This window comes from Saccoglossus kowalevskii, chromosome 18 (assembly GCF_978046115.1).
Source record: "Saccoglossus kowalevskii chromosome 18, keSacKowa6.1, whole genome shotgun sequence".
NCBI lineage: Eukaryota > Metazoa > Hemichordata > Enteropneusta > Harrimaniidae > Saccoglossus > Saccoglossus kowalevskii.
This window is the reverse complement of record NC_140658.1, coordinates 16354511-16379587: the sequence shown is the minus strand read 5'-3', so window position 1 is coordinate 16379587 and position 25077 is coordinate 16354511. Positions and strand designations below refer to the sequence as shown.

At 35.1% G+C, this 25077-nt stretch overlaps 1 protein-coding gene across 1 annotated transcript in view; it reads right to left on the bottom strand.

The window, feature by feature from the left end:
- LOC102802393 (uncharacterized) overlaps nucleotides 1-17904 on the bottom strand; it is a 49752-nt gene extending 31848 nt beyond the window's left edge. Inside the window, exons 1-14 of the mRNA XM_085492963.1 lie at nucleotides 17881-17904; nucleotides 17548-17685; nucleotides 15576-15702; nucleotides 14544-14647; nucleotides 12055-12165; nucleotides 11708-11796; nucleotides 8066-8243; nucleotides 7460-7512; nucleotides 6112-6157; nucleotides 4920-5024; nucleotides 3636-3699; nucleotides 2194-2369; nucleotides 997-1083; nucleotides 166-231 (exon numbers count right to left, since the gene is read on the bottom strand). Of these exons, the coding sequence (XP_085349089.1) occupies nucleotides 166-231; nucleotides 997-1083; nucleotides 2194-2369; nucleotides 3636-3699; nucleotides 4920-5024; nucleotides 6112-6157; nucleotides 7460-7512; nucleotides 8066-8243; nucleotides 11708-11796; nucleotides 12055-12165; nucleotides 14544-14647; nucleotides 15576-15702; nucleotides 17548-17685; nucleotides 17881-17904 (1368 nt within the window). The remainder of the gene's footprint in view (nucleotides 1-165; nucleotides 232-996; nucleotides 1084-2193; nucleotides 2370-3635; nucleotides 3700-4919; nucleotides 5025-6111; nucleotides 6158-7459; nucleotides 7513-8065; nucleotides 8244-11707; nucleotides 11797-12054; nucleotides 12166-14543; nucleotides 14648-15575; nucleotides 15703-17547; nucleotides 17686-17880) is intronic.
- Nucleotides 17905-25077: the final 7173 nt, after the last annotated feature.

The window sequence follows — 25077 nt, the reverse complement described above, 5'->3', positions numbered from 1 at the left end:
GATACACTTCACCAGAGACTAAAAAGAGATGTCAGTGAATAATCACCTAGCAGTGCTGCCATGGAGGTGAATAATACTACCGGTACCAATGTATCTTCAAGTTATATTAGAACCAGTTTAAATTAAAATATGATGCTGGTTAAGCGCAAGTTAAAAAGTACATACCTGAGCAGAAGAATGTTGTTCTGAATCAGAAAGGCTATTTACTGGCAATGATTGTCTTTTTGGTGACTGCAAGGAATACATTACAATACATTGTTATTACAGTTGAAGTATCATTCAGAAAAAAAATACTGCTATAAAAATAGATCAAATTTTTAGACTTGTTTGCTTGTTGAAATATGCAAATATGATACTTTATCACCTGATCATGATACATAATATACAAGTAGTAGTAGTGCCATTCAGTGTGAAATATCCCTAACTGATATTTCACACAAAATGTAGATATATGCATGATAAACATCCAAATGTGTGGTCACAAACAGTATGCTGACAACACCGAATCGTATGGAGGTTCGTTTTTTAATGATGCGATACGAGAATTTTAGACTGGATAACAATAGTTACTTGCAAGGTGTAATAAAAATGGTGACTGAAAGTTTATTATTGATAAAAAAAAATCACGAAGCTCAAAATATTCCTGCTTATTTTTAATATGGCAGCTGTAACTACAAATGCATGTTCATGAATATCATTCACTGCCAGTATAGTTTTGTAAAACTATGATTTCTTAATCATTTTGACATGTTGGTCATGTGATAAAAAGGTTGTCCCCTGATATTACATATTTGTAGAGCTTTTGGCGTTATGGGCTGTATCACTCAATCACCTTTGGTTCCTGGATAATACAGGCCCATGACGTCACTCATATCAACCAGCATACTTAAGTGACACCATAATAATATATGCTTGCATGTTTAGGACCCTCTGATCCTAAGTAGACTTCAGAATTATGTTTATACTTAAATTCCTAAAAATATGAGAGTAAAGTACCTGTGGATATGTGGGGTCTGAGACATCACCACTGGAATCTGCTTTGTGTACAGCTAAATTATTTGATGCTACTGACACTTTATGTCTCTAGCAAAAAAAAATCATCAACATAAAGTAGAGTTAGTATCATTATTTTGATGCTTTGAGCAATTTTAACTGGGTTTTTAATTAATGAACCTGGCAGAGAAACAACAAAGCTCTGTTATTTTACATGTTCATGTGGATTTAATTTAAAAAGAAACAGATATTCTCAACAATATTCACACCTTGTCTGCTGAATATGCCTACAGGGATAGCAAGAAAATTATAGTAGCCAGTTAAGCAATGCACACCTATAAGACTTCTTCTTGAAAACTGCCAGCTCAATTTGATACCAAGTATAAAAGTAACTAAACTAGTAGTTTTCAAGAAGTAGTCGAAAATAACATTTTTTACCAAAAATGACAAAAATAGAGAATTGAAGATAGTTTCATGAAATGAACAAATCTGACAGAGTTCCACCCAAGGTACCTACATAAAAAGAATATCAAAGCAATTGAGGTGGTAGTTTTGGTAAGAAGGAAATGTAATTGCCGGATAACAGATGGTGACGAACAATCACCTATATGAACAGCTCCGCTCTGTCATTTTAGATTAGCCAATTTTGGACCTAAAACTTGGTGCTCTCCTAATAGGTGATTTTCCGTACAATTGCGAGATCTCGCGAGATGCATGAAAGACGCGCGTCGAACGTCTGCTGCAAAAATCGAACGATTTGATTTTGAACTAGAATTTCTTTATTTCGCAGCTTACATTGACCGGCCGATCTTCGACAGAGGAATATTGCTTCCGAATACCCTCACTTAATCGAAATTGCCTATCATCAAATGTGGACAGCACATTATTAAGCATGGAAATGTCCCCGAAATACTTTCGCGTTTGTCGAATCCCACGCGATGTTTGATGCGACTACGACGCTATGACCTTTGTTTGTCCTGTTTTTACGTTCGATTTCACGCATAACGCGTGATTCTCGCAGTGTACGGAAAATGGTCTATTCCAATGTTTAATTCCTGCGACACATTCTAATCAAGTATAAATTTGGACTCAGGCCACGTCTTTTGAAAATGGCTGGAAAGCTAGAAGAATAATAGTCATTGTGTACTAAGGATACTTCACCACATAACACATGTCAATAGGGTTGTATGGGTTGCGTACCTTGGAAGTTGTATGTAGTTTTTGTAGTCCAAAACAGATGGTGGCTATTTTAATCAATGGATATTGTTTTGGAAAAGCCAATCTCAGTACTCTGCTATGTGTATTAGGTAGAAATGTGAATAGTTCATTGGCATCCTTCTTTAGAGTTATCATCAATTCGCTGCAATCAACGCTATCTACAGAATGCAAACACATAAATATCAGATTTAGTTTCTCCTGTGAGTAAATGTTAGCTAATCAATCTAGCTAATAATATCTTTTGTAATCATTTTCTGTGAGCACCTTGTATGTAAATAGATGAAAATTTAGGCAAATTTGAGCTGCCATGTTTGTTTTTATTATTAGAGAACGCTTACAACCCGTAAGCAATCCATATTTTGAATTCACATTTTCTAATATACTAGGATGCAAATACCCAGTGCAATACCACAAAATTATAGCACACTGTAAATTATGGCAACAGATAATATACGGTACATCATTGCTCACTTTATGTATGATATCAATACTACTAGTTTGTAGTTCATATCTAAAGAACATTGCAATAGAAATCATCTGCTCAGTGGTTTGCTGTATAACAAGACTGATGTTGTTGGGATATAGAGTCACAATAGAATTGTCAAGTCAGGTCATCTCGGTCACTGCTGGGGTATTTAAAGAAAAATAAAGATTGTACGTGACCGCAGAGAGTTCTGAAGACACAAACTAAACTGTTGTTGCACTTGATTTCCTTGGTTTTCACACTTATTTTGCTTACAAAATGTGACTTTCATTTCACAAAATTATAAATTCCAGAAACTACCGGTATAGCAAAATGTTTTTTAAAATCACTTTTAATTTATCAATATATAATTTTCTTTGGAACGCCTGGGAATAAGCATAATTAGTTGCATCATGACAAATTACTGGGCGACATTGACATTCAGCTTAGGGAGAACACTGCCACTCTTTGGTGGAGATACAGCTGGCCTATGCAGAAACACACTCAATAGGTAAAATGACAAACACTGAAAGTTACAACCGTCTGAGGTAAATAAAGCATCACACACATACATATCTAACTGATTTTCACAAATTGAAAGTTGAAGAGTTTACTATCACGAGCCAGAGAAATCTTGCAGTTTGACACTCAAAATTCATGCAACTAATTAGTGTATATGTTCAATATCACATAATTTACATACATGCTAAACAAGGTACTGTAAAATCTGTATTAGAAACCGCGGCTTCTATTAAAATGGTACAATGCAATAGAGGGGATGCGGCTTCTATTAGAGCATCTACACATATGAGAAATGATGAATTTTTGGTTCTCAATTATTCAAAAAGAATGGGTGCGACTTCTATTAGGGATGCGGCTTCTAATACAGATTTTACGGTAACTTCAAAAATATCACTGTAATATATGCATGAGAGTCTTTACAAAATTTATGTATAATTACCTCCAACACTGTATTCTTCAAAGTCACTTTCTCCAACTGCAATGGTTTCCCACAAATCACCAGGCTAAGACAAATCATAATACAAGTTCATGAGCGCATAGCACAATTTAAGTAGTCGGTTGTCATCAATACTCTTTATCACCTACTGCAAATGATTCATTTTTGCAACTAGAAATGTTCATTAGTTCACAATTTGAGCATGTTTGCAAATATAAACTTTCATGAAATCACTGTGACTTCCTAGCTTAAGGATTCCAGTGAAATATTCATTGTTACAATATTTGATGATTTCCCCCTGTGTTAAAGCTATGGTACAGTAAACAAAGTTAGGATTAAAAGAAAGAATCATTGTTTGAGGGCGCTCACAAGATGCTGAGAATTTCTGAGAATCAGCTATGAACATTATCCACAAGAGGGCGCTCACAGATTGATAGGGGGCACTCTACACATTTGATACTCACCTCTTGGGAATTCTGAGGATCAGCTATAAACATTATCCACAAGAGGGCGCTCACAGATTGATAGGGGGCACTCTACACATTTGATACTCACCTCTTGGGAATTCTGAGGATCAGCTATAAACATTATCCACAAGAGGGCGCTCACAGATTGATAGGGGGCACTCTACACATTTGATACTCACCTCTTGGGAATTCTGAGGATCAGCTATAAACATTATCCACAAGAGGGCGCTCACAGATTGATAGGGGGCACTCTACACATTTGATACTCACCTCTTGGGAATTCTGAGGATCAGCTATAAACATTATCCACAAGAGGGCGCTCACAGATTGATAGGGGGCACTCTACACATTTGATACTCACCTCTTGGGAATTCTGAGGATCAGCTATAAACATTATCCACAAGAGGGCGCTCACAGATTGATAGGGGGCACTCTACACATTTGATACTCACCTCTTGGGAATTCTGAGGATCAGCTATAAACATTATCCACAAGAGGGCACTCACAGATTGATAGGGGGCACTCTACACATTTGATACTCACTCACCTCTTGGGAATTCTGAGGATCAGCTATAAACATTATCCACAAGAGGGCGCTCACAGATTGATAGGGGGCACTCTACACATTTGATAATCACCTCTTGGGAATTCTGAGGATCAGCTATAAACATTATCCACAAGAGGGCGCTCACAGATTGATAGGGGGCACTCTACACATTTCATACTCACCTTTTGGGAATTCTGAGGATCAGCTATAAACATTATCCACAAGAGGGCGCTCACAGATTGATAGGGGGCACTCTACACATTTGATACTCACCTCTTGGGAATTCTGAGGATCAGCTATAAACATAGACAAGGAATGGCTTACAGAATTAAAATCTGTCCAAAATTCATGAAGGTTTTCATCAATAGGTTTTTGCATCTGAAATTACAAATACAACACATCAAATTACAGGTATTCAGAATTTTGCACTAATACATGTATAGCTACAAACGAATACTGAATAAAATGGCAAATATGATGACATAATCAAACAAGAAATGTGATATTGGAACCTTAAATTCTGTAAAAAATTTCACTGTTAAACTTAGAAATTGTCAGGATTTGATGGCACTCACTCATGAAAAAACAATTTTGAGAAAGTCATTGTGATACTCAATGACTTGCAAAATTAGTGAAAATTGTCCCTCGCAAAATAAAAAGCAGTTTACAAGTAGTCTGTAGATGCACTACAGTATAATAACTTAACTTTGAAGTGGACAATCATCTGCTGGCCTTTCCTTTCATAAAAACATGTAATTTTCAAAGTGGATATCATTGCCATCAATAAATTCAACATATTGTAGTATTTATCTTTGTTACTACGGTAATATGGGAATATTACTCTGCACAATTTAGATATGCAAGCTAGATTTAAGCTAGGTTTAAGTCAGATAAAAGTTAGGTACTGGTAAATGTTAACTTATATTTGAATCGTATTGTACATAGAAACTATAATGTTAAATTATCTGCGTTTCGCAGATTAGCAGATAATTGCTATCTATTTGTATGTAAATTATTCAGGTGCCATTGCACCTGCTCCGATTGGTTAGTGGCTAAGTAGCCAGGTGCTCTTGAGTATATAGTGAGAAGAGTATTCTATCGTATTCAGTCTTGGTTGCAAACAACTCACGATGTATTTTTTATTTTTATAAATGTATAATATTCTTTATACCCCTAGGTACATCTGACATTGCGTCGAGTACAGGATTCCAGATGTTTTTCTCCCTTGACGGGTTTTTATATCTGGTTTTTCCTGGGCGGTCGATGTATTCGCGATGGGGCTTTGACATCAATTTCGTAAATATTTACATACATGTATGTAAGGGGGGATAAATAAACGTTGTAATAAACGCATGTGGCTCCTGGGTGCTGCAACCACCGCATACCGCATTTCATGCTTGTTGTGTAATTTGTATGAATAATTGAAGCTAAGTATAGATCATTGCTTTTCAATAAAAGTTCTTACCTGAACATCACCAAGTGAAGCTGATAAGCAAGGAAGTGAGAACACTCTGAAAAAGATGCAAGCAGATACATTACAAATGCAGCAAGGTATTCTAGGCACAATATTTATTACTAACTTAGAGGTGTTGGTGCTAGAGCACAGAAGAGTGGTGTTTATTTGTATATTGGGTTTAAAAATATTTTGGTTTCCAAATCATTGTGGTTAATGTTTAAAGCTGATTCTCAAAAGGTGAGTATCTAGTGTGTAGAGTGTCCCTATTAATTTGTGAGAAGGTTAAAGTATTATTTCTCACTGACATTTAATTTCATTATTTTCATATATGTCCCATATAACTTTTTAAAATTTAAATTCATTTGATTTTCCAGTAAAAAAAAAAAAGAGAGTTCTATCACATAAATTTAATTTTGTGAATTTCAGTTATCAGTGAAAATAGCAAAATTAAATTCTACAGTAGTGTGTTAGGTGAAGGTAAATTTGGTACATTTTTCGTAATATGTAAATTTATAGTTCATTCTTTTTGAGTGATTTCTTAACTTAAAGCACAAGTCCATCTTATACTAGAAAATATTAAGAATAATTCCCATTTCATCAATTAGCTTGCGATAAAAAAAAAATTATGGAAGAGACTAACAGGGATGGCTCCTTAACCACTTCACAACAAGACCACATCTCTAAACATAGCATGAGTGCAATGATATCTTTAACAACATTTCAAAAATGTTAAGCATTATAAATCACACATCTTAATCAGAGAGATATGGTTAAGGGGACCACTCACTTTTTATAATCTATAAATTGAGTTATTCACTACATTACAAAATATTAAAATATTTCTCAGTTATAGCCATCAGTCTTGTTATTAAGTATTAATATTAAAGCACTGTGAAATACATTATATATGACAGGATAGATTTAAATATTAAAATATTTCTCAGTTATAACCATCAGTCTTGTTATTAAGTATTAATATTAAAGCACTGTGAAATACATTATATATGACAGGATAGATTTAAATATTAAAATATTTCTCAGTTATAACCATCAGTCTTGTTATTAAGTATTACTATTAAAGCACTGTGAAATACATTATATATGACAGGATAGATTTAAATATTAAAATATTTCTCTATTATAACAATCAGTCTTGTTATTAAGTATTAATATTAAAGCACTGTGAAATACATTATATATGACAGGATAGATTTAAATATTAAAATATTTCTCAGTTATAACCATCAGTCTTGTTATTAAGTATTAATATTAAAGCACTGTGAAATACATTATATATGACAGGATAGATTTAAATATTAAAACTTGAAGTTCATCAAATATAGCGGTTGAAATTTACCTTTGTTTATCACCCATTGAAGAGTTTAGTCTGTTTAAAAAATGGCGACAATCCTGAAAATTAGAAGCAAAGAATCAGTTATTATAAAGCTATCAATAGGATTGTGCAGTCACCGCATTCACAAGATAAATACAGCATAGTAGTTATTCTAACATAGTGTTTTAAGCTTTGGTCTTTAAACCAATAGAGAAATATGTATTAAATTTACCTGACAATAAATTTGAGGTGATCTCAACATGGTGTTTTTTTTTTGGAGGAAAAGACATTATTGTTTCCCCGATCTGATGTTAAGTGTGAGATTTGTTTATACACTGAAATCTATGTACATTGTGATTCCCATCCTGTGAAAATATCACTCTAATATCATATGCTGAAACACACAACAAGTACATCTAAATTATCATAACGATAGTGTAATAAATAGACCAGAAATACCAGTCTGAATAAATTCTAAACCTTGCCATATATTCCAACCACTGAAACATTAGTAATCAGTAAAGCACAAGGACTTAAAATGAATTGAGCAGGATGTTAATCTCCCCTCTCCCTCATCACACAAACACAGCAACCCCACCCTTCTTTCTGAGGGGCAAAGAGGATACTTACAGTTTCAAACTGTTGATCTCTTATAGAGTTAAAGTCAGCAATATGCGAAGGCCGTATAAACCATTCTTTAGAGAGTTGAGATCTATCTGATTTTAAAGTCATACGTGATAACGCCTCAATAATTGCAATCTGCATGTCAAAGTCACCAGCTGTATAAATCAGTCGACCTAATCTTTGTCTGCAAGTAGTAACAGTAATAATAATAACAACCTTTATTGATATCGTATCCCCTCTGGGATCTAGATTAGAATACAATAAGGATATAAGGAACAATAAAATACATAAGTAATAAAAAATATAAAAAGGAAATAAATAAATAGTAATACTGTGAAAATATTATTATGTAAATACTTTTTGGTGTTATTTTGAGGCAGCTGGTAAATTGCTTTTCATGAAGTTCTCTCTTTTAGTGAAACAGTCGCTGATAAACTTGGCAATTGCTTGGACAGTTTCAGAATTTTTGTTATTGAGAAGTGCTTTCAGATTACCGGATAAGTTTAAGTTTTCAAACAAAGTATCTCTTTAAAATTTGTACAGGTTACAATTAAAGAGGAAGTGTTCTTCATCTTCAATTTCATTCAAGTCACAGACAGGGCATGTTCTATTTATATCAGTATATCAGGGTTATTATCACAAGCATAATGTCTATTTCTCCACACAGTGATGTAATACTGGACATACCGGTATCAAAAATGCATATCACACAGTAGTTGCATTGTATTTTTATTTTTTTTTTATTTTTTTTATTAGACGCATAAAATCCTTAGGAAAGGATAAAAAGGGTCTTACAGAAAGAAATTAAAAAAAAAAACTACAATCTAAAAAAGAAAACAAAAAAGAAAAACTTTTCTAAAAAAAAAATAAAACAAGTCAAAAACAAAAAAAGACAATTTGCAGCCAATGGTGAATACAGAATATAGAATGAACACAAAATGTGGCCTAATACACTGATAGTTGTTGCTGTTTTGTTCCATAGCTGTTTTTTAAGAAGAGTATGGTTTGCCATAATCAAAATGAATTTATTCTGACTATTTTCTTTATCAAAATTTGGAATTTTATTTTCTGCAGTCAGGAATAATTTGTCCCTATGGTGACTGTAAGCTGGACATTTCATTACAAAATGTTGCTCATCCTCAACTATATTTTGGCTGCACATATCACATGTTCTTTTATCCAGCGGCACATTATTATGTCTGCCTTTCTCAATTTTAAGGTCATGGTTGCTTGTCCTGAATTTTGCAATTAACCTTCTAAGACCATGGTTCTGCATATTAATTAGGTAATTTTCAATTTTTAAATCTTGTTTGAAAAGTCTGTATGTTCTTAGTTTGTTTTTAGCCAAGGTTTGTTTTCTATTATCATTATGCTTGTCTAAGATCCATTGGTTCTCAAATGATTTGTTTATTTTTTTATGAATAAAGTCTAAATTTTTCTTAATTATTTTTTCACTTGAGTTTACAATGGTGACAACATCTAAATCTTGCATGAGGGTTTCTACACTTGTAAACCATTTACTTTTTACATTCTTATTTACTAAGTAGGCTTCTCTTAGTAATGTGTTATCAGAGTTTGTTACCCGGTTGAAATATTTAAGTTGTTGTTTCTTGATAAAACAGTCAATGGGGTACCTTCCTAGCTCACCATAAACAGTCATTTTTGGTGTGAATTTTGAGAGACCAAGAATGAACCGACAAAATGAAAGATGGACATCCTCAATTGCAGACTTAGTTGTGCTTTCATCACCCCAAACATCACTACCATATACAATAATTGGTCTTATCAGTTTGTCAAATAAAGATAGTTGGAGGGGTATGTTTAGTGAGTTGTCATAACCGAGTTTGCATTTCAAAGCAAAAAGAACTTTCATCCCTTTATTTTTTAAATTATTGATACCCTCTTTATGTTTGCCATTAGCACTTATAGTTATACCCAGGTAATTAATTTGCTTAACTATGGCAATTTCTTTTTCAGCGAAGAAGAATATATTATTGCTCAGGGCTCTGTTTGATTTATTGAATACAATAACCTTTGTTTTCTCTGTATTAACAGCCAGGCGCCATTTGACGTATATATTTTTAAGTTGTCTAAACAGTTTTGTAGCCCCCTAGCAGATTTAGATAAAATGACAACATCATCTGCATATAGGAGACAACTTACTTTTAAATTATCAAGAACCGGGGAGTCACAGTTTTCAGAGTTGAAACAGTCAGGTAGATCATTTAAGATCCGTATGCATTACATGGAGGTTGTCCTGAACTTCCAGCTTTATATAGGGTTGGATAACTATGGATTGTGGTGAAAATGGTTCATTTTGGCATTTCAAGTGTGCATTTTATTTTCATAATTATTTTTCATGCAGTCCTTCCATGAAAGCTGTTAAGTTGAAGAAATTTTAGCAAATATCAAGACATTCGCATGAATTAAAACACAGTAGCATCAATAAAATTAGCATACAAGGCACATGCAATGATATACTCTTAATCAGCAATAGTTCCACTTTGAACCATTTCACTTTTTTCTAACTGTGGAAATATGTGATAAATATAATATTCCATAATATTTTGTTCTTAGGTTTACGTAAACAAACACGCAATTACAGTACCATCTGCAGCTGGGATTGATACAAAACACTGTCATTAATCACTTGTGTCCAGCATGGGGATTATATATTATACATCTCAACTTGTACCTTGGTAGAGCATGAAATATTCAAAATCCACCAAATCAAGAAAAGCTATGAGAAATGTGTGATTTGTGCCGTGGAAAGGCAATGATTGAATTTATGAAAAAGATGCAGGAAATAATTTAAATTGGGCAAAGTATAGCTTTATTTATACAGCCATCTTCATGTAACACTACTTAATATTTTGGTCACACTAAAAATTGATGAAACTAAGGTGGGTCATACTAGACAGATGGTTTTTATACATACGTTGTTTAATAGATTATGTCTAAAAGCGGTCCTTATAGACAGGTAGTATTTTCTTTTTATAGATGTTGTGATTAGTATGAAGTTTTTAACTGCGGGAACTAGTTAAATTTATAAAAAGTATTCCATGAGTACTGTAAAACCATTTTTTTTTTCAACTATTTTGATGATTTAAAAAATATCCACTGTATTTTAATTTCATGAATTTGTCAAGGGAACAATGAGTTTTACAGTACCGGTAATTGTTATTTTACATGTTCATGTAGATTTAATTTAGCCGCTTTTACTTATCAGTGAATAATTAATGCATTTACAGTACCAAGTTGTATGGTTTACTATATCGATAGGCTATGGGTAATCAGCACAATAATTTGGTTGGTGACTATTTTTTATTATGAATTGTGGGATAGAGTTGTCACACAACTTCTTTTTAAAAAGTTCACTGTTTGAAAAATAAGGCTCCTCACTCCTTAATGCTATGTAACATTAATCTTCACTAACACTACAGTAGCCTTGTTATTGAGGGTGAACAATGAAAAAGACATTATCTTTTAAAGCGTGTGGTCATTGCGCAGCGCATGTTCGAATTTCATGTAAATAAACAATGTATTTTACATGCGTTGTATACGTCGCCATGGGTCCCATATTGAACAGGACGCGGCACGGCAACTACCGCCCTTTAAATATTAAATAATGTACTAATTAATACTTACATGAGGTTCTTCACGTCCGATTTTTCCCTCAGAATAGTTCTGGCTTCATTACCAATGCCTTCAAACAGAGGATTCAATATTTTGAAAGCCTACAAAAAGCAGTAAAAGACAATTAACAATGACAGAATGAAGTTATTTTTAGAAAAATCTAAAATTTTAAGTAAAATTGGAATAGGACATTAGGTTTAAATTTGTGTATTATAGAAAATATGAAATGATTTCAAAAATTGATACAGCATACCATATTTGCTTTTTCAGTAGCACATGAGGAGATGCACTTTTTATATATCAAATATAGTTCTGTATTATTTAAATTGCACTCAAGGAACGGAAATTGACATACATACCTCCATTCTGATGTGAAAACATTTATTTGTATTGACAGCAAGTTCTAATAATAATTCTGAAAATGTAGATACCATGATAGCTTTCCCTTTCATACTATTATCAGAAATATCCTGAAAGAAGAGTCAAATGAATATTTCAGTAATGGGTGGCATATCAGGCTTTGTTTGTGTTAATTCACACAGCTTTTAAAGTGGTACTGAGTTGATCACTCCTCATTAGCTTCTCATTTGCATACAGAAATTCCCCTTGTGACGTCAGAAGGGGAAGTCGCATGGTAGCTTGCATTGCGGATACGTGTAAATAAGGCAAATTTCTTGTGCAGTTTTCTCGTCTTTGACTATATTGTCACTTATGTACTTGTTCTTCGAGGAAGAATGGACCATAATGAACACATAGTATCAATTTTTGTTGCATGGGGTTGAGTTAGATGCGAAATATGTCCGTTCTGGTGTAGCTGGTCACCGTGATCGTCACCGACACCGCCGCACGTTTGTACACTGTTGCTGGACAAAATAGAATTTGACGTCGGAATTATCTTGTTATTTAGCAGGTTACTAGGCACGTCACTACACTGTTTTATTTCATCAGTCGTCTGAGTAAAACTTTCAAAATTAAAATAAAAGAGAACATATTTTGACATTCTAAACATTAGACTATAGTGATCACTATAAAATAATTAAAAAACGACAAATCACAGTTACTAAATAAATGACAGCCGCGCGGAAATAAATTGACATTTTGTTGAAATAGGTGAACGTGTCGGGTCACGGCGAGGGCAAGTGCGTTAAAAGCGGCGTTTAATTGGATAACAAAAATAATTGAGATCGACACACGTACAGATAAATTCAGAGTGGATTCGAGTTAGCTTGATCCATGGCGTGATTGGCATAATTATAACATCGTATTAAAACTTTATTTGGTGGGAACCATTAACTATAGACCCTCTGTTAGAGGGTCTATGGTGGAAACACATTGACCAAGCCCGGATTCTTATTTCATAAATTATTACGCAGATCAAGCTGCAAGCATGGAGGTAAAAAAGTGTGAAGGTGTGAATTCGACATTCAACACCAATCACCAAACAATTCAGAAACTTTTAGCCTTCGAAAATGAAAACAGTTAGCAGTGTGTAAGGGCTGTGTAATTTCCTGTTTGTCCGACGCTTCGTTTTCGTGTCACTGTCAAAATGATTGCTACCTTATACTTAACAGGGACTACATGTAAATGGTCTCTATAAAACGATAATCAGGATCGCAAAAAAAGTCAACTGATTTGAAACACTTGCCGGACGTCTCTCTCTCTTCTGAAATCCGCCTCGGTGATCATGGGCTGGTCCGGAATCTATTTCTTTCAAAAGTGTTGCGCCAGGTTTACGTTGTCGGCGTTTCTCTTTAAACCTAGTCGTTTTTTTATGGACGAGGACAGTTGAATGAATCTAAGGTTAAGTGATGTCGCACCTTTGGATCGAGTGTGAATACATAACACTATGGCTATACGTTTCACTGCAACTGCCCACAGCACAACATCTAAAAACTCTCTCTCTCTCTCAAAAAAAAAAAAAAAAAAAAATAGACAAAAACAAAAGAAAAAACGGCGACCGAAAAATGTATATCGTTTAAAAGTATACTGAACGACCAGTGTTATTACGGCTCAGGGGTACGACTTTCTCTCACATTTTGTCATTTGGTGGCGCACTTTCGGTGAGAGTCGGAAATCCGGAAACAGTCGACCACGATAGGTGGGCGTGGCTACAACACGAGAAATATCCCAAATTTACTTGGATACGAGTAATCATTTTCAGCAAAAAAATCAATAACTACCCTTTTCAGTGGGACACAGATCTAAAATGGGAAACGTGAGGGTGGGCATTGCACAGGCACTTTAAGTTTTATATTAATTGACATGTATACACTTCATAAGACTTGTAAATGTGGTGCCATGAGTTTAACACTTTAATTTAATATATCTTGTATATATAAAAACAATTTTTCTTTCTTTGTTTTTTGCACCAAAAAAAAATGTAAATGCATGTCACCAAACATACTACTAAAATAAGAATTTTATTGAAAATAATATTCAATTTTTTGCATATGATAACACAGAAAGTAAAATAAAAAAAAAATTATCACCCCCACCTCCCCTGAGAAACATGAATATAAATATATATTCATTGGAATTTGCTCAGCAATAAAACGTTGAACCTATGCTCAGTACATGTTTAGCAGATGGGGTTCTGGACTACAAATGTATATAGGAACAACCAAAATTAAAAATTGTATCATAATAAGTCACTGGCTGTATCTGCTAGTCAGAACATCTCTCAAATATGCATGCTTTTTTCTATTGCTGTATTTTTATTTTTTTACGACATTGTAACGAAAGATCAGCTAAAGATTACCGGTATATTGTCAAAGAATGAGTACAGATGTGAGTATAAGCCTGGTATAATCCAGTGTGCGATAATATACAAATGAAGACATTAACTTACATTGATGGTATCAAATAACTTCTGCATAAGTCTTATTGGTTCCAGTATTGTTTCATTGTCATCAGTTTGGATGAGTTTACTGTTGGCTTCTTGGAATATTTTAACTATCAATAACAAATATCGTTTTAAAAATACTGTAAAATACATTTATTTATACACTTGAAGCTATTTTTGCTAAAAGGACGAGTAAACCATTTTTATCATTATTACCAATTGCTTTGGCATATATGCCCAGCAACAATTCCCTTCAGCAATACCTAACACAATGACCTATTTAGTATAGTATACCATACATTATTATAAACCTAGCTCTTTAACAAATACTACTGAGAACCACAGTAATTTATGTTATTGCACTTGGGTTATTGTACTCCCTTTGATCCCTTGACCTCATTACCTGATTAAAACACAAACCAAATATTTAGGGTGCATATATGCCAAAGCATATGACATAAATTCTGGTACTTTGGTAAGAACTTTATTATCAGGGATTTTTTTAAACAAGGAAACAGGGGCGCAGTGCCCTCATGCCATGGCCATGCACCCCTTAGGCTGGGGAGCAGATCCTCTGGCACCATAAAATTTTGATTGACCAGGGATCACATGTGGCTACAGTCTTCAACTGTGACCTGTCTGATAGTATTTTTGGCCCCAAGAAAGCCATAGAATGCTCCATTTTAACTTAGAATCATCAAAAACTCCACACCCTGGTAGAGAGAACTCTATCTCTCCCACTTGGTGGCGCCGCTGAACTGCAGCGCTCCCTCTTGCAGTTTTTTTCCTGAAAAACCCCTGATTAAATAATATACATCTTTTAACAGACATCGGAAAGAAAAGGTACACGTCAACTAAACTATCACTTTCACTTTCAGAGTCCAGGCGCAGTTAGTGACATATTTAAAATTTGCATAATCAAACATGCTCTTTAATCCACTGAGCATTCACTTCTTTATAACCATTCTGGTATTTTGTTAATAACTTCACAGCCGAACATGACACCTCCAACATTCTATTATTATTTTTTAATCCTACCTAATAATCTGTCAATATCTGCATCTAACAATACTGGTAGTCCGTCATCATAGTTCTCAAACCTTGCAAAATATGATATGACGTCCAGCAATAGAGTCAAGCGTTGATAGCTACCAACATCCAGAGCCTGTAAAACAAGTCTTCTTATTACAAAAGTTTCATGACCATGATAACATTAAATAAGATGTCAATACTATGAGGTTATTATGAGAATATTGAAAAGTATGCATAAAGACAGTACAGCAGCAGAGGTTGACGCAACATACTTTCTGAGTGCATACTTTTCGGTATCCTTGTACCGTAATAACCTTATTATTATACATCTTTTCCTCCTGGGAATGCAGAAATACAAAAAGTTGAGAACAGATTGAGCGAACTTCTTTGTGGGGAGTCCGGTCAAACTCTGGGGGCTGCCATGTTTGTTTTTATTATTAGAGGACGCTTATGTGTGAAATCGTTCCATATTTGGAATTCGCATTTCCTAATATGGTAGGATGAAAATACCCAGTGCAAAATTGCAAAATTATGGCACGCTGTATAATAATATTTCTTCAACATGAGGTAATACAGTCAAACATTTTTATTGGGGAACACAGGTAAATTTCATGAAGGTGATGAATTTAGTTCAAGATCTCTGAGGAATATTTAAAATACAAGGATGGACACAGCTAATGTATCTAATTTTCATCAATATTAAAAAATAATACTAGCTGTATGTACAGTTTAAGCATAACTTAAGGTAGAGATGCAGTTTACTTGACAGGAATTTTAATTAGTTAGTTAGGAAACCAAGATGACCTCTCTTGTCCACAAAACTATATATTTTCGGAAAGCTTATTGTATGAATTTTTAAATTTTTTACTATTTTTTTTTATGGACACTATAGTTTGAAATATGCAAAAAAAAGGTGCTTTTTTTGGTCAAAAGTGATTTAAAAAAAATTAGCTTCTAAACCATGTTTCTGTTTCCTGTAAAAATTGGTTTATGGGTACATTTGTTTACTATGAAGAAAGTGCCGTCTTGAAAACTGTCTACCAGTTGTCAATTTTGCAGGGCAGCAGCTCAAATTTCACTACTTCAAGTTTATGCATAAGTTAACACCCAGGCTAGTTGTCTGTAGGATTGTTGTAACACTGTTTCAAAATAAAAGGTCAAAGCGTCTAGGAGCTATTTTTTTTTAAATTTCTGGGATGTGCACTAAAAAGAAGCTGAGATAATTGCTAATTTGCATAACAATTCACTCAGTAAGAAGTTGTATTATCGTTTTGTTAAAAGTTAAATATAATAATAATATGCATAATATGGAGATCCTGTCATTTCTTTTTTTCACCATTTTTCTTTTTTATTATTTATGTACAGCCTTGCTAAATTTTGCTAAGCATTCAAAAGAGATAATGTTTGCACCTGTTATCTATATTTTTAAATCGTTTTTTGAATATGTTCCACTATTCACAATTCTACAAAATTTTAACAGTCTATAGCCAAGACTGTTTGGATAATAAAAAGCACAAAAAAAAAAAAAATTTCACTCCCAAGTGCCCACGAACCTACATCTCTACCTTAACTTCCAAGCTGGCTTTCAGGCAACTTTATCTTTTCATAAACACTTAAAGTATCATTTCATTAAAAATATCATTTTTTGTTTGTAGGTATTTGACTTATGATATTCATGGTGAATCTATGCTAGCTTTATGCCAGCTAAAAGGTATAGCTAAGTTAAGTGACACCTGGATAGTACTGTATAGGTACAACTGCAATCCAAGCAAAACTTAACATTTAGATAGGTTTTAGCTGACTTAAAGCTAGTTTAGTTTGTTTTCAAAACAGTTTCCCAAATTCATATTCAAGGTACCTTTAGTTACATACCACAAATTGATAACAATGAAGTTTTTATGAAAAAGGCAGCCATTGAAGAGCCAGCTTTGCAGTTATCGGTATGTTACAGCTTGGACAGCACTGTTAAGTCACCTACCTGTCGTATGTGTGTTTTTACTTTATCACATATTGATTTGTTACATCTTTGTGGTGTTTGGACATCCTGATCTACAAACTGCTCAAGAGCATTGAAATATTTGACACCCGTACTCTTACTCATTATCAAATTCTCCAACTGAATAGAAAGTAAAAAAAAAATGTTAAAGAATTCCTGACCCATAAACAAGGATAATTAGTTTTGAAATATCGAAAATGTGGTCAAATTCATCCTTTTTGCTTAAACCTCTTTTATCCTGTGGAACAACATTAGTGTGGTTTCTGTATTTGTTAACAATTTGTAAAATGATTTTCTAACTGACTAGCTAGTTACCTGAAACTCTGGGCCAGACTTCATGGTGAAAACAACCTTTCTTTCAACAAAGCTGAAACAAGAATTTGTAATTGAATATTTTTTCTAATCAGTTTCACATACTTGATAATATTCTAAGTTCACATCAACACTAGTTTATTGATAGCATGACGCGCTGACCTAGGCCTAATACAGGAAATTATTGCCCTGATGTGAGGGCACACTTCTCATAGCGTTACGAGGTTGGTAATATGAGGTATATGATAATTGTGGACCATAACTAATCTGCATAAAATAAACTTTTTGATTTCACCCCAAAAATTGATCGGTACAGGGTTACTGGAAACAAAGAATTTATTTTATTTATCACTCACGGTGGATAATTAATTATTAATTAATGAACGTAGATTCCAACAAATGTATTTAACACACTGCAAATTGATTGTCAGCAGAAACATATTTCAGTAATACTGTCACTATAGTTTCGTACAGAAAGTTAAATTGTTAAAATGTAATTTTTTTCAAGTAACGGGGGAATTATTATATAATGGTCAAAGGCCACAATGGCCGGATAGTTATTTTGTGATATTATTCATCTGCCAAGTCATTGTTATTGGTCAAATGGTGTTTGAACATCATTTCAAATTTATAAATAGTTTATATTAATTATACTTAACAAAACATCTCTTGTATTGTATTGTACATCGATTGTATTATCAATAAAATACACTAACTTTGTACATGTATAGTATAGCTCATCAGTTGCATATGCAGCAGATGGCCATAGTTTGTCCTTTAAAAATAAACATCTACCATGAGCATTTGCAGTTTTAGAGTGGGTTGTCATCGTCACTAAGGACTCCTGTGCATGCACAGGTTACAACTCCTTCACTTCAAAATATTAGTAGATGAATATAGATACTTTTTAAAAAATGTCCTGGTCTGAAATGGACATGAATTTCGCCAGAATACCATCACTAACATTGCATGTAATTGTGATTACTATGAAAATATTATGGAGAAAATCTGTAATTTTGTTTTTAATCCAGCCCTCACCAAATCTTAACGACCAAGCAAGGCACTTTTCTCCCCCAACTTTTAGACAAGGAAACATTCTCCCGACTAGCATCTATTAAAGAATTTCATTTTTGTCAAATCTCCCAATGTTTTAGGTGTGAATAAATTAGGTTAAGAAATTGAGAGAATACCCCCTCCCAAATCTGGAGACATTTACTATATTTTTCCAGTATGAAAAAAACGAAAAAACAAAGGCGATTTTTTTCGAACACTGGTAACGGACTCTTAAAATGAACGTGTTTGTTGTTGGGCTGTTCTAAATGCGCAAAATCCACATAAAAGGCGCCTCGGGTTGTCAAAAAATGTCTCTGATCGAGTGATTGTCACCTGATCTAGGCCTACACTTGTCTCTAGATTTGGTGAATTGTCTTGATTTAAAAACAGTCTTCGTTTCGGGGTAAAGCGCCTTGCTGACTTAAATGTAAAACAAGGTGACTGTGACATACAGTGTATATACTTCAATTGAATTAAATAATCATGATATTTAGAAACATGAACAAATATGAGATACCAACACTCCCTGCCCAATTTGAAAATGAAAACAAGGCTCGATATGGCAAATGAGGTGGCCCGAAATGCTCTGAGACTGAAAAGGACCACAACCAGCGGAAATGAGCCGAAACAGTTGCTCGGCATCACAAATTTTCTTTCCCGAATATCACAATCTTCGACATGGTTGTTAATAAACAACAACACACCAAGTCTCTAGTATATAATACTTACATTTAGGTCTAAAATTGGCCTGTAAATTCGATTCGCGTAGAAGAAAACACAAATAAATCAGATTAGTGACATCTCCACACGAAAATAGACGAGAAGTACATTTTCAAAATGGCCGCCAAAACGAAAGCTTTCTTTAGCGCCCTCTGGTGGCAGATAAGACGAGATGTCCATTTGGGACATACATTTGGGGCTGGGTTATTGCTACTTCTTGTAGAGAATTTGTCATGTACAGCAAAAAGTGTTAAACCTAAAAATGTTAATATATGTATGTATCAGACTTGATATTTACCAAACCACCATGTTCTCGAAAAATAAGCAATTACCCATTACCCAAAATCATATTACTGTTATACTGCGCCGGGGTATTGCGTTCAGACTACTATATCGATATTTAGTAGTCTGAGATAGTATATAACAGCGACGAAACTGTCAAACTAATGGCAGAGTTCCTCCCGTTTTCAAGTTCCCATCACGCAATACTCTGAATACTGAGCGTGAGTGCCTTATTGGCTTCGTCGAGGGATTGGTCATTTTCTCTGGTCGGGGTGCTGGGGAATCTGATTTCGCAAAAGCATGAATAGATTTTTGCCCTCCCCCCGAGCAAAACAACAACAACACAGTGTGCCCCCTCGCATGGTCTGAAAATACAGTGACCCCCCCCCCCGGACTTTTGATTTATATTATACCACAGGGAGCCCAGGAACTATAATCAACTGTAATACGCAGTCTCTATGAGCGGGGGGGGGGGGTATCGGCTGGTATCTAGTGTAAGAAATAGACTATTTCTTACACTAGATACCAGCCGATACCCCCCCCCCCCGCCGCCGCTCATAGAGACTGCGTATTACAGTTGATTATAGTTCCTGGGCTCCCTGTGATTATACTTGTAGCTTCATCAATAGTGAGTAGGTTTCGCAGTGAGTAGGACTTTGTCACAGTAACTGGTTCTTTCATCGGAGTTGAGAATTAATGTCACTAAGAACTGGTGTTAAACCTGGGAATACCGTCCATATATACCCATGCTCTGATATTATCACTACCATCACCTAGTTTCTTACATCTACCAAGGAACATTTGACCATTTATAGAATGGGCGTTACATCATGCATTCTTGTTATACTGCTTTAGTGGCATACTGTAAGTATTAGTGTTATTGGTGTTCCAGAAGGATGGTTCAATATTGTTCAAGGAAATTAATAATCCACAGAAAAAAATGTATTCACTCTGGTCTGGATAATAGGTGATTTTCCGAACAATTGCGAGATCTCGCGAGATGCATGAAAGACGCGCGTCGAACGTCTGCCGCAAAAATCGAACGATTTGATTTTGAACTAGAATTTCTTTATTTCGCAGCTTACATTGACCGGCCGATCTTCGACAGAGGAATATTGCTTCCGAATACCCTTACTTCATCAAAATTGCCTATCATCAAATGTGAACAGCACATTATTAAGCATGGAAATGTCCCCGAAATACTTTCGCGTTTGTCGAATCCCACGCGATGTTTGACGCGACTACGACGCTATGACCTTTGTTTGTCCTGTTTTTACGTTCGATTTCACGCATAACGCGTGGTTCTCGCAGTGAACGGAAAATGGTCTATTAGGATTAGGTTAATTAAAATAGACGACAAGGGTGAAAAACATTTCAAACTATTACATCACGAGGTTTTTTTGTGTGTGTGAATTAATGGCGACAATGGCGATGGCTACAGAAATTGCGAATAATCGATATCGGTAAGATTCCAGGGACGGCAGTGATGAACCCCAAATGCTATTAAAGGCAAATGAAAACGCGAAGCACATGAAACTGATTCAAATTCCCGGTTCAAATCATAGTACAAAACACGAATTAACCATTGTTTACCCTTGAGGGAAAATCGAATCACTCGCTTTTGAGGGTGTCATAATAAGCGATGGTGAAAACCGTGTTTATGTTATCATATCGAACATACTTTTGCGCAAGGCAATTTGTTTTTCATTGTTCAGTGCATTTAGGTCTACATACTGCAAGTTAGAGTGTATATACCTAAGCGACCATCCCTCAGCTTACGAGTTAGCCAAGGCATTTTATGTGTCAAAATCACGAACTATCCGTTTTTACGCAATCTGGGAAGTCCGAATTACTAAACAAAGTATAGGACAACGAAACTGAAATATCCAAGAACATACACATACCAAAATTTATACCTCAAAAGTAAATATTCATGGTATAGTATAACAGACCGGAAGTGACAATTGTTTACTCCTCTAAATATCATATACATATTTTAGTAAAATGTGATGATGCCGTCCATGACAGTGTTTTCAGTCATGGCAACGGTGATTGTGTGATCCATGTTGGTGTTGTCCATGACAGTGGTGATGATGGCATCCGTGTTAAATAGCACTTGTGATTTTGAAATGGTGGTGGTGATATTGACATATAGGAGTTACAAATATTTCATATACCAGGTTATGTTATATACCTTTGTTTTGATATTTTTTATTAATGATAAATTTTATTTCTAATATATGGGAAAAGGGCATGCCCCCTTTATTCAATTTCAAAATAGCTTGGTCTTCCTGTTTTTTCCTGGGACCCCCAGCCGGAAAAATGACAGTCATCTGTCAACAACTTGAATGGAATTGTTAACACCCCTGGATCTGCGGAATGCTCGATACCAAACAAAGTTATCAGTTTTAATGTGAACTAATTGCGCTCCTTTGCTGGCCGATTCTGTCTCATAAATAAACTCTTACTACTCCATCAATCACTGTCAATGCCAGGTGTAACGTTGAAAACAATATTTTCCTCAACATACTTCGTAACGAAGAAAAAACAATATTGTTACTGAAACTTGGTACCCATTCCGACCCACTGTAGCCAACACCCAAGTTGTAGCGTCCTATTTTATTATCTACTTGTGTAATGTAACTTGAATTGCAAGAATATATTCATATTTTCCCGCCAACAGTTTTTTTTTAGACACAGATCAGCACATGACTCGAGTCCCCGAATGTGCCCTGCTCACCTCGAATGGTTTATAGTGCATTCTGCCCTCAGCGGTATTTATTTGAAATGCAGTGGTTCGCCGTGGTGGTAGCAGCAGCTTTTAGAGCCAATGCTAGACTGACCTAGTCGTGGCAATTTTATACAATAATTCCTTCAGAACGACTTTGTAGAATTCCCCACGTTGCCATGGCTTGGCTTGGCTAGCCCGACGAGGTCGCGTGAGTTGCGCCCTCCGCGATGCTCGCTCCAAACCCAACTGACGCCGTTCAGCCGGCGAGGGCCTACTCACGCCTACATATCGGGCTACGGCTTTGCCAGTCTAAGCCATAGCATGTACTTATAATATTGTGCCCAATTGCAATGGCGGACTGGTAATCTGTGCGTTTTTGAAAAGTCCAGAACGGCCGTCGGGCCCCTGGGGTCGGGCCGTCAGATCTTTTAATAGCCAACATTCAGTATGACTATTTAGTGTAATTATTGTTGGAAACGCCAGTTACAAATAATATTGGTATAATTTTTCTTCTCTTTAAAGTGCAAGCATAGAAGTGGCTGTAATATGGCTATATATAAAAGACAATGTATAGATGTTTAGGAGATGCAAGCGATATTTAGTCATTCTTGAATAATAAAGGGCGGCAGTCGTCGTGCCGCGTCCTGTTCGATATGGGACTCATAGCGACGTATACAACGCGTGTAAAATGCATTGTTTATTTACATGAAATTCCAACACGCGCTGCGCGACGACCACCACGCTTTAAACAATATACTTGAGTTCGTGAACACACGATCATAAATAGTTCGTCTGTATGGGTTCTGTTATGACAGACAAGATACGACTATAACACTACCCACCCCTTCCGTTTTTTGGTGGACCAATTGACCAGTTTTTGGTACCAGTTCGTCCCTGTCCGATTGGATAATCAATACTGGCACCTATAACATTCAGACCAGCCAGAGACAAGCTTGTTTGCTAAACCTTAAAGGGGCACTTCCAGTTAAGCCTAATCTCACAACAAGTTTACTTTCCGGATTAGAATAACAATGGATAACAAAAGATAGATTAACAATAGTGTTCCATGATTCTTTGGTGCAATCACAGTCCCTCCCTTGAGGGACTGTGGTGCAATCCATGGGATTGAGCGGTCCCCTTTAAGATTCTGTTAATTCTTGCATGGAGTCAAATTCGCTAACTGAAGATGTCGTGTTTCTCTTTCAACGAAGGGTACGATCAAACGCGTTATATGTCACGTTGTCAAGGAAGTTTAATTGTTTACACAAGAGTAGCAATATGAAACAATATTCAAATATCCAACGCCTAATACTTTGACCATAGATCCCAGAAGATCGTAGCTTATAATTTGGGTCGCTCTCCACCCCCAGCCGCGCGTATTGGCTACAGCGCCACCATGCGTTGATTTACTTTCCCGGAAGTCGAAATGTGACGTTTCGCATGCTCATCCATACAGTTTTGGCTGTAACGTAAACTTGCACGCGTTATATTGTGTTTCTGGGTGTACCAATCGATGTCGTAAAAATAAAATTCCCTTCTACCGACTATCAACAACCTGACATGTTGGTATTTTCCGCCATGGCAAAGCAGGAGTATTTTTGCACCCCAGTCTTGCTACTTCCGGGAAAGTGGTATACTCTATATTAGACGCAGCAATCTTCCGTTTACCTATATATTTACATTACAATCTTGTGTCTGATAAATATAAGTCTCGAGTTGACATTGAGATCGAACAAAAAAAATAAATATGAAATATAATACAATGCCTCATCGACATCCCTTGTTCTACAATTAACACTACAACAACATTGTTTGCAGATGCTTAACAAGTGTAGATTGTCTTCTAAAACAGCACGGCATGTTTATAGAGAATTAAAAATGGCCGCCGTAAATAGAACGTATTTTTCTCCCCGACTTAAAAATTTTAAAAATAAATATCGTTACAAAAACAAATGGAAAAGGTAAAAATAGAAAAACAACAATGACTATAGCAAAATTCATCATTGTCAGTGAATTGTGAACCGTATTCGTTACAAAACTGATGTTTTCTCCAATTTCATTCGCCCGCCTCGGCTAACTTTCCGGTAAATAAAAAGTGGGTGATCCGATTTGTTTGAAATTTTTACATCTTGTTCAAATTAACCTCATATAAAGACTGTCAAAAATGATGGTTTTGAAAAAAAAAAAAAAACATAAAAAATAAATAAACAGTCAGCGTCAAACACATTCACACGCGCGAATTAAACATCCATTGCTTGAACCATTCAGCGCGTCAATTGGATTTTTTATTTTGAAGTTACAAGACTTAAAGTGAAAAACTAACTTATGCGTCTTTTGAGGGAAAACGTTGTAAATTTTCGAAACCTATTTTTCACGCCACCAATTCTGAACGCATGTCTAATGATAGAAATGTA